Genomic DNA, 10,999 nt, shown 5'->3' with positions numbered 1-10,999 from the left:
TTCCCTTATGCCTCTCCCCACTCGTTTCTCCGTAAACACTGGAAAGGACACATCCAACGTCGTATTTCGGAAAATTCCCACATGTTTTAAAAACTTTCTCTCTCCTTCTCTCCGCGACCAACGCATCGAGGCGATTACAGAAATAGCGGTGGAAGAGGAAAAATTCTCCCTGACACAGAGTGCAAGGTATATAAGCACTCGAGTCCCGTCTCGCAAGTCAGAGGTGGAAAGTTTCGACTGATCGGTAAGTGTGCAGGAATATTGGTGCAGTGCTCAAACGAGTCACGAGTGCTCAAACCATGGAGCCTACATAGAGGAGGCCCCAGTCCGTCCCGAATAAGCTTGATTTATGTTGACAATTTGGGTGCATTTTAATCGGTTTTCAAAAATGTCCGCACCGCGACGTTGAGTGCAGAACGATCCATTCATTCTCAATATTTTCAATATATTATTTGAACTCGCGAGGCATGTTATTGAAAAGTAATGAAGTAGACAAGTCACATTATCAAGAAATACATTAAAATTGATTGCCCTTAAATTATAGCTTATTTCTCGACGAAGATTCGGATCACTATGCCCGTCAGCGACGCGAGTGGTGGCTTTTGTAAACAAATTTAAGTACGCGCTTGTTGACAACATAATTATTGAGGCACACTAGAGAATCCTTCATTGTTACAATCGTGGTTTCACTGAGAAGTACTGGGTCGCATTATCTCAATTCTATTGTTGCTTTTTACCATTCCCAGCACCACTGGTTCCAGCATGCTGCCTGCACTGATCTTCTTGGTCGTGGCGCTGTCGGCGTCGGCGAGCGCACAGTTCGTCAACGGAAGGATCCTTGAACCTCCAGTGCCAGCCCTCTGCGCTCAGAGTGAGTACAAGCTAAATAGTAGTGTATTGCGTGCAGTAAATTATTCGATAATTTCTGTGAGCCGTAATCGATTGCAAATAAAAATAAAATGAGTTTAACGAAAAGTATGAAAAAAATTGTGAGGTAGAGAAAAGGCAGGATTACATTTTACAAAACCCAAGAACTTTATAGGCAAGACTATAAAATATAAAGATTTCGATACAATAATGCTGTTTCGCTGTGATGCAGAAAATAAGAGACAAAATGAAGGGGAGAACAAAATAGACGTACCCTTTTTAAATATCGTTTTTTTTATGGTAACTTCTGGATAATATTTTATAAATACGATTATGCAGGACTGCTGGATATTTTTGAAATATTTAATTGGACATTTTTAGTTTTTTCAACTTTGCGGCCATTCTTTTACTTTTTAAAGATCAGATGCACAATTAAAATTATTTTCTGACAAAGGAAATTCATTTAAAATTATTGGGACGTCATGAACCAAAGACCACCTGCCATGGGTTTATTTTTAATAAAAGGGTACCAGCCACCCTCTTTTTTATCGCAGTAGTATGTTTGTATTGATCATGCGGTTTTTTTATTAAATTACTATAATTATTTTTTTCTTCAAAAATTTCCTCTCGGATAAAATATTAGCCAGCAAAGAAAAAAATTGGAATCAAATTTTTAAAAATGCTAAATCGCGTGGTATCTTAAAAATGTTCGCATTGGGCTGGTGGACTTCCCTATTCTTCAGAGCGCGTATTCTTACGAAGTTACTCTAGCTTATCCCGTGGCTACTTCAATTCTGTCACTGGTCCCTTGGATGTCAGGAAAGAAAGAACGCGAACTCTTTTTATAGGGGCTTCCCGCTAAACTACACTAATTTATATAGTAGCGTGTTAGGAGGAGTTTTGTAGAAATAAACCCTAAACATGCTAAACTAGCCTCGTGTATTATTCAATGGGCCTAATAAGCCCAGTAATGTTCTGGGTGTCTGCAGTATACTGACCAAGCTAAGGTAGCAATATAATTACTCTTTTGATAAATGCTGGAATTTTAAGGTTAAACGAAAAATTATCTTTTTAAATTACACACATGAATTTTGATTTAGAGTCAAAAGGCTCAAATTTCTTGGGGAGAAACATGGACGTTGCAGAGCTGTACATTTTGTATCAAATTTATTTACTTTTGTGATAACTCACACTTTTAGATTTTTAGCTAGCTTGTTTTTACTGCGAATAAAATATCCCCTGGCGAGTTTTTGTGCTTAAGGCCCTCTCATTTGACGGTGTTTAACTTATTGAACTCTGTTTGCTTGAAAGGAAATGTTTTCAACAATTAGAAAATATGAACGAGGGCTGAATTCTTACACAAAAGCTAGGAAGAAGCGATTTTTAGTTTTTTTGCGAGATAGCATAGAGAATCAAGGATTGAAAAAGCCAGAAAACAGGCAGTTTTACTCCTAAATATTTCTCAATTATCGTGATCTTTTACTGCTGTTATCGCGAAAAATTATATTAATACTACCACGAGATTAAATAAAATTAAAATCCCGTTATCTTTCAACAAATTTCATTAATAAAATAATATTTTTAATAATTTAATTTTTGCAGCAATTTCATTAATAAATAGAACAAATTCCGTATTTGTTTTGGCCTAGCGATTCATATTTCTTTTTAAAATATTGCGTTTCGGAAAACTGTAAACACAAGTTATTATCCGCTAGCTAGTATTGCGGTTGAAAAATCCTTGGACATGTGAAATATTTTGAGTTCAAATTCATTGCTATTCAATCAAAATCCATATTAATTGAGTACCAAAAGGTTAAGTATTGTACTTATTAAATTAGGTGTGCTTAGCGAAAATTGCCAATCAAAAGCAACGAATCATCTCATTATACGTGTTTATTCATTACGATTAGCGATTTTAAATGGATTTTTTTGATTTTGTTAACTTTGTCAAGAAAAAGAATGTTGTTCCTTTTCAAGGATCATCAATAAAAAATTTAAAACAAATTAATTGATATCATGATACAAGTATTAAACTCAATGCATATATAAATGAACTGCAAACATTTCGGTAATGCTATGTATGAAACAAGAGTGAACTGGTTTTGATAGGATATGACGAATTTAGTCAATTTAAACATTCAATAAATTTAAAATCAGCTAGATGGTGATATTTTTCTCTGCAAGTTATTAACCAAGATGATTTATCGAGAATTTTCACACCTCGTGAGGTGTTTTGTGACTATTAAGTGATGACTAGTAATATATTTATTAAGGCTTTAAGGCTTATTTATAAGACTATTAAGGCATAGAAACAGGATAAAATCGCGAGGGACGAGATTTCTATGGGAGTCATATTAATGGTATGTAACATCAATGAACATCTAATCAATGTGGAAGTTATCATCTATCCAAAAAAAGGAAAAGCAAGAAAAATAGCATTATGGAAAATCTGGCATTCAAGGATACGTTAACGTGACAAATCGGTTGTATCCGGATCTATTCGTAAAGAGAAAGTCTGTTTTACTTTGGGAAAACATCACGAGCGCGAGCAAGGTGACTTTTAACACCTGCAGCAACACCGCGAGGGACATTAGCGCTCAAGGTTGTGGAAGCGTGCGAAAATTTTTATCCATACCATGTCATGGAAACTTATTTTCATTAACCTATAAATAGTTGTACTAGGCTAGAAATTAGGAAAAAAACCTGGGATTGCATTACTAAAAGGTATGAACACTATTAAATGGGTAGATAAAATTAAATTGCTTCTCTCTCAGGTAAACAGCGTTGCGAAAAAAACATATGGCAGAAAAAAAAAGAAAATCACACCGCTTAGTTTCCATTTAATGCAATAGATATCGCAATTATTCCAATTTTTTTAACTCGAGAACTTTTTCCAATCGATGTAGGCCCTTGGAAATGAGACTTGGTGCCATAATTTATACAGTTTTACTGAAGCATGGCCATGGAAAGGTGAATGACGCTTCCAAAATACTCCAACTCCCACTTTTACAAAAAGTATTTTTGAACATTAAGTTTACAGAAAAATTTTCCAGTTAAAAAATGCTACAATAAAAATTAGTTGGGTAGTTTTGAAGAATATATGGAATGTATTGAATTCATAGAATTGGTTATAGATTCCTTGCTAATAAAGCCTACACTCTTCTGTTTAGCATGTAAGTAAATCAAGGAAAAATGAGGTCGATATCCCTAGACATCTTCTGAGATTCTAAATGGATGGAATGAGTAGAAAAACAGCCCCACTTTTCCTTCCCAGCTGAGGGTAACATGTCACTAGATGACAAATGTTTTTGCAAATCCGAATTTTTAACGAATTATTTGCTACTCTGAATCACGACAACAGAAGAAAGCGCATAAAGAAGTGACGATAAAATACGAACAATCGGCACGGAGTGATATTTCCTCTTGATTTTTCATTAAAAGTGTTCAAAAACGCGCCAGGAAATATTATGGAAATTTAACAATCCATATAATTCGAGTTCGCTTGTGGAATTCTCCCATTTATGTGACAAGATGAGAATTCTAGCCCATTACGCAAGAGCTGGACGAGAATCGATAAACAGAATCGACACAGGGCGGTGATAGACAAGGCGTCTCGTAACACCGAGAGGGAAAATGTTAATCCCTTCCTCTCCGATGATAAGAGGACGAAGCCTCGCATGCCCCTGAACAGCCAGAGGAAGGTTTCCCTCACAACACACCTGTGAACGCCCACGTAATCATGTCACATTTCGAAATTATCATTCTGAAGTTATTCTACCGGTTGGGGAAGTGGGTTCGCTACTCCACGATACAAAACAGATGATTTTTACATCAGTTAATTAAAACATTTATGCCTGTCATACACGACATTCATCGAGATTTTAAAAAACTGATATTACAAAGCATGTGAATAATTCAAACCTAATAATTTTAATTAAATACTATATGCAGGTAGTTGAGCAAATCGCAGCGCCATTTTCATTCACATATCGAAACATATCTCGCTTACTAGCCTTTGACTTTTTACATTTATCGTTTTAAAAAGCTTTCATACTTGTAGTTCATTCTATTTATATTAATGAGATGGATGCGCGAAGCTGAAGAGCAGTACAAAGTCAGTGATGTCATCAATTTATCTCTGAAATGAACAAGGTCGTTGATATTTCGCCGCGAATACCTCGAGAAGTAAGCGTGAGATTTAAAAAAATGCGGAATCAGGCGGAAAATGATGGGTTTATTTGTTTCATAACCTCAATTTACAATAGATATTTTTAAAAAATCGGTGAACTAATGAAAATTCTCCCTCGAATCGCAGGGAAGATCCACGAGACATTCAACGGAAAGGGATATTACTTCTCATGGAAGGACCCGGCCACCGCCAACGTAGAAGAGGATTGGCTCGGCGGAAGGAACTGGTGCAGAATGAGGTGCATGGACTTGGTGTCGCCGGAAACCAGGGCAGAGAACGACTATATCAAGACAAGGATCTTGGAAGGTAAGAGAATCCACTGGACTTCCAAAGCGACTGCATTAAATGGTGATTCCTGTGTTAGAAAAACCATGGGAGTGCATTACTGAGGAGCATGAACACTTATGAAAGAACTAGATGAAATTAAATTCTTTCTTTATCAGGAAAATTGCGAAAAAACGTATGGCAGAAAAAAATAAGCAAATGTTACCGCTTAGTTTCCATTTAATGCAATATATATCGCAATTATTCCATTTTTTAACTCGTGAACTTCCTCTATAGATGTAAGCCCTTAGAAATGAGACTGTGTCATGATTTATACACTTTTACTGAAACAAGGCCATGGGAAGGTGTATTACGCTTCTAAAATACTCCAACTCCCACTTTTACGAAACGTATTTTTGAATATTAAATTTAAAGAATATTTTCCCCGTTAAAAAATGCTACAATAAAAATTAGTGCGGTAGTTTTGAAGAATATATGGAATGTATTGAATCCGTAGAATTGGTTATAGATTCCTTGCTATTTAAGCCTTCTCTCTTCTGTTTAGCACGCAAGTAAATCAAGTAAAAATGAGGTCGATATCCTTATCCCAACTGATGAATCCCAACTTATGAATATATCGATGGCTAAGTTCTAACAACACGTATCTCAAATTTTGGCCGGTCTGAGTCAGTACTGCTAATACTGTAAATATAAAATAAAATTCAAGCAAATAACAACTCTTTGTTTCCAAATGCATGCTTCTTTTTCATTTTTATGTATTTTTGGCTTTTAATTTCAATTGAAATTATATGCAACTAAAAAATTAATTGTTTTTTTTGCTCTCCTGAAAAGTTACTATTTTTGAGATGCGTGTTGTTAGAACTCAGCCATCGATATCCTGTTTGTTTTGCCGTGGTCCGAGTGCAGAAACCCATTTTCGGCCTGGGCAAGTCGATTGTTGTGACTCTCCATACGAGTTTGGTGAAACTTATATCTCATGCAAATTTTTTGCCTACCTCCTTTTATATCTTGTCTCACATACTTGCTTCTTTACTTGAAAAACGTATAACCTTGGTATTAGGAATATGGCATAAGGATTTATCAAAAAATTGTTGCTTTGAACCCAATAGGGTATGTCTTCTGCATCGTAATCTCATCCCAAATGTATGAAATGAGAAAAAAATATTCGAATTCTCGTGATTTCCCATGCATTCTAATAGATCAGTGATGCGATTTAAAAAGGTACAATTAATCGAATTACTGTTGCCTATCCTGCGGGGGAAGGAGGGAGGCAACAAATATCGCAAAATTCTTTAAGAAATATCAAGACTGCATTGAAACGAAAGTTTTGAAAAAATTTTCTTAAAACCCACGAAAAATGCAATTTGTGCAAGGCATGTAACTAAAATAAAAATAATTTTTCTCAAGCAAGTTATTTTAAAAACTAAGAAAGCGCTGTTATAATTTTCTAAAAATGTTGGTTCATTTTACCTTTCCCGTGCTAAAATGGTTGTAAAAAAAAGTTAAAAAAGTGATAAAAAATGTACAGTGGAAACCACCATGGCTTGCCCCCCCTAGTTTTGATCCTGGGTACGACCTTTTTAACGATTACAAACTTAGTCATTTTTGCTTTTGATCGATACATTTTCAAAAAAGCAATTTTACTTGGAATCTACTCCAGAGCTCATGCGAATAATAGTTACATTTAAGAAACCAATACAAGTGGGCATTTTAACTCCACATGCGCTGATCGAAAGACAGTTCCAGCTAGATGTATCTCATCCATAGGTGTTATTCTTTGATAGAACATATTTATTTATAATAAAGCGCCTAAATAAAATTTTTTAATTATTTTATGCAATGGAATTAAATTATAATTAAAAATTTTTATATGATTTTCCATTGCAAGTCATTTGAGATGACAGAAGATTTTATGAAGTAATAACAATGAGTAAACATAGAGTAAGAAACATATAAAAACACTGTAAGCTCTGAATGAGCGTAATAAATTCACTGAAATGTCGGAAATATTTTGAAGTAAAGAAAATTTTTCCCGATCAACATTAAAACATTAAAAAAGGACACAAAATAGCTGCAATGAAGTGGTTGATAATATATTACAGTATCAAATCACTGCATATAACATGTAGCTTTGTTAGCTGTCACGCGCATGAGAGCAAATTTAAATTATAGGTGAAAATTGCCAACCTTTGCCAATCCCAATCGCCAACCCAAAAAAAAATCTTTAAGCTCAATCGGACTTCGATTCCAGCACTCCAGATTGCAGGACAGGTATGGCTCAACCTGTTACTCAACTAAGCTATCTTTTACCATGGCTAATTGAGAGATCCGGGTTCGAATCCTAGCTAATCCAAATAATAATTTCACCTTAAATGTATATTATGATACAATAATTTTAATTAGAAGTTCACTTATCTTCCTATGAGTTGGACGTGAAGTAAATAAGTGGTATTATATCAAATTATTTACAGACAAGAAGCTGTTTTGTCATATTTATCGTAATTAATCTCATCCCCAAATGATTTCCATAGGTAAGCAGAGGTACATCTGGACGAGCGGAAGAGTCTGCGACTTCAAGGGCTGCGACCGCCCTGATCTTCAGCCGAGACGCGTCAACGGATGGTTCTGGACAGCCGAACTTAAGAAGCTGGACCCCGCCTTCAACGACTGGAGCCGCAGCGGGGGGTAAGCTATTTCTCAGAGTAAAAAAACATCTATTCCTGAACAGATTTGCCAAGCATTTTTCCGAGTTGAAAACAAATGAGCAACAAATTTCCAATAGTACCAACCCAGAACGTAGTCAAGTCTCGCATTAGAGGGCGGGTAGCTGGCACCCTCATTAATAAACCCGCGAACCCATCACGTGACGAGGGAAATTTACACATCAAGGAGCACGGCAGGAAAAATTAGGAGCATGTCAAAATGAAACACAATATGCACGAACATATTATTTAATCAATCGATTTTAAGTTACTGAGCTTCCCCTGAGCGATTTTTCGTGGTACTTTAATGCACAGCAATAGCTTACCTTGTCAGTAGTAGTTCAATTGTATGCAAGACACGTGACTCATTGACACGTCACAATTGAGGCGCTCGAGGTTTGTTGGTAACCAAAGTAGGGACGTCACCCGCCCCAAGACCCTATCTCATAGTTACCCATAGTATATTAGCGCAGCGACGACCGCTGGAGGTCTCTTCCGATGGAAGTTATGCGTAAATTGTCATATGAGACGTTGCCGCACGTCATCCGTTGAACTCGTTTTCAAGCTAACTTAATTGCTGGCTTTTTCGAGCACGCCCTTATGTGCTGATGTAAAAGAACCACATATCAACTTGAATCGGTGATGTAACTATATCAGTTGCGTTTTTTGAGGCGTGAGTGCTGGATAATCATAGTAATAGTAATCAGTTGCATAATCACGTGCAAGTTCAATTCAAAATTCAAAAAATACACGCGTAGACTTGTTCTTCAATTACGTAACAGTTTCTGTGCTCTCACTCAGATGATATTACATTGATATCAAGTTTCAAACCGGGCTTAATTTTTTATATCAAGCTTTGATATGCATTTTTCCTTCTTAACTCCACAGAATCAACTTGCCCCAGCCGGACAACCGTGAGGAGAAGCAGGGCGGAGCCACCGAGAACTGCCTCGCCATCTTGAACAACTTCTACAACGATGGAATCAACTGGCACGACGTCGCCTGCCACCACAGGAAGCCCTTCGTGTGTGAGGAGAGCGAAGCACTGCTCAAATACGTCAGATACACCAACCCAAACCTGCGCGTTTAATCAACGCGAATTTTGTGAAAGAAAAAAAAGTGAGTGGTCCGTGCCATGTATGACGCGCTCAAAGAAGAAGCACTGCCGGAGTAAAGTGTATAGTAGTGCCGATAGTATATTGTGGACATGACTTTTTCATTGTGGATGAGTGAGAAAGAGTGGCCAAGAAGTCGAAGCGATTCGAGTAGCAGTCCATCAATTGATTTTATGTCTATCTTCAATGGGTCGGAAACATCGGACCAAATGAACACCAACAGAAAATGAGTTGATTGAAATAAAATTGTAATTTATGTCTCAGCGCTCATTTGTTTATCTTCCATCGATTCTGTGAACATCTCTCAACGATGTCGAGCATGGCTTAGAGTGCCATATGCAAGGAAATGTTTTCCTTTTCACTCCTTGACAATTGTAATGTATTGAACAGAAGAAATGATTGTATGCCAATTTTTTTTAAAAGGATGTAAGATGAATCTTAAAATATATGTCAAATAAAAGAATAAAATATACTCGGCGTATTAATTTGTAAACCACACCAAAGAAGAAATTTAAACTAATGTTAATTAAATGGAATTTAATATTAAAGTATTAAAGGGAAGTTAATACTTAAGTATTCACGTGAGTTCTTAAAACCTAGATGTCAGTGCGACAAGTCGCGGCAGTTTGTTATTAAAGTGTAGGTAGAAAATATTCAGGAACCTCTCCAAGTACATCAGATACACCAACCCAAACCTTCGCGTTTAATGAGCGCGAATTTATGAAAGAGAGAGTGAGTGGTTTGTGCTATACCCAACGCGCTCATAGGAGAAGCATTGCCTGAGTTAAGTATATAGTGCCGATAATATTATATGGACATAAACTTTCCATAACGGATGGTGGATGAGTGAGAAAAAGTGGCCAAAAAGTCGAAGAGATATCAAGGGCCACTCCCTAAGATCTACTGGGATGGTAAAACCGAAAGTAGGATGGTCTCCCGTCAGTTAATGAACCTCACTGGGGCAAAAGTATCGGATGAAAGGAAACCCTACCAGTATAAAATGTCTGAGCTGAAATAAATTTTTTATTTTTGCCTCAATTCTCATGAACTTGTATCCTATATACTCTGAACACATCTCATTAAGATGTGATGCATAGCTTTGTTTGCCAAAGCAAAGAGATTTTTTTCATTTATTGTGATACATTGAACAGAAGAAATGACTGAGTACCTGTTTCTTTCCAAATGGCATATTCAGGACGTTAAAATATAAAAATGGGATCATGAAACAAATAATGTCTAATCTTTCATCCGTCACACAAAACCGTTTTGAATTTTGCTGTGGAGAGATTAAAGCTGAGATAGGCACGTGCATAGAGTCGATACAAAATTAAATGTTAAAGCGACAAGTCGCAACAGATTGGTACCTAAATTCTGCTAATGCTAATAATAGTAATGTTGCGGCCCGTGTGTGATCTGGGCGTCGCTGGGTGACGGGCTGTTGTTTATATGGACATAATTCGTGTTGATTCGTTTCATTTAAGTTAAGTTCTTATAAGATGTCGTTCGTTTAAGTGTTTTAAATAAAGTGCTGTTATAATTTTCAAGTGTCGACAGCTTATTTCAGAGTAAACCCGTAACAGTAATATGTAAATATGCCTACGCGAGCATTGTCCACTCTTCCCTCGACAAACACTCTCTTCTATTTTATAAGCGTCCATTACTTTTGTTTGTGTGCCATCAAAATTCGAACATAAATTTTAAATAAAATGTAAATAAAGGTGACACCAGAAACAAAAAACCAACATCAGGAATGGAACACTTCAGAGAGGACGAATCCGCGTTTTTTAATCCAGATGGAAAACTCAGAGTGTGGAATACAACGAATTTAGCCACCACGCAAT

At 36.4% G+C, this 10,999-nt stretch overlaps 1 protein-coding gene across 1 annotated transcript; it reads left to right on the top strand.

Annotated features, from left to right (window-relative positions):
* Positions 1-225: 225 nt before the first annotated feature.
* LOC124161240 lies at positions 226-9,630 on the top strand. Its single transcript, XM_046537516.1, has 5 exons — positions 226-244; positions 747-871; positions 5,183-5,362; positions 7,873-8,026; positions 8,932-9,630. Exons 2-5 carry the CDS (start codon positions 763-765, stop codon positions 9,131-9,133), a joined length of 645 nt encoding a protein of 214 aa, XP_046393472.1. The 5' UTR covers positions 226-244; positions 747-762; the 3' UTR covers positions 9,134-9,630.
* Positions 9,631-10,999: the final 1,369 nt, after the last annotated feature.

The sequence above is a fragment of the Ischnura elegans genome, chromosome 6 (assembly GCF_921293095.1).
Source record: "Ischnura elegans chromosome 6, ioIscEleg1.1, whole genome shotgun sequence".
In the NCBI taxonomy this organism is placed as follows: domain Eukaryota; kingdom Metazoa; phylum Arthropoda; class Insecta; order Odonata; family Coenagrionidae; genus Ischnura; species Ischnura elegans.
The sequence above is the reverse complement of the archived record's forward strand: the minus strand, read 5'-3'. Positions and strand labels throughout refer to the sequence as shown.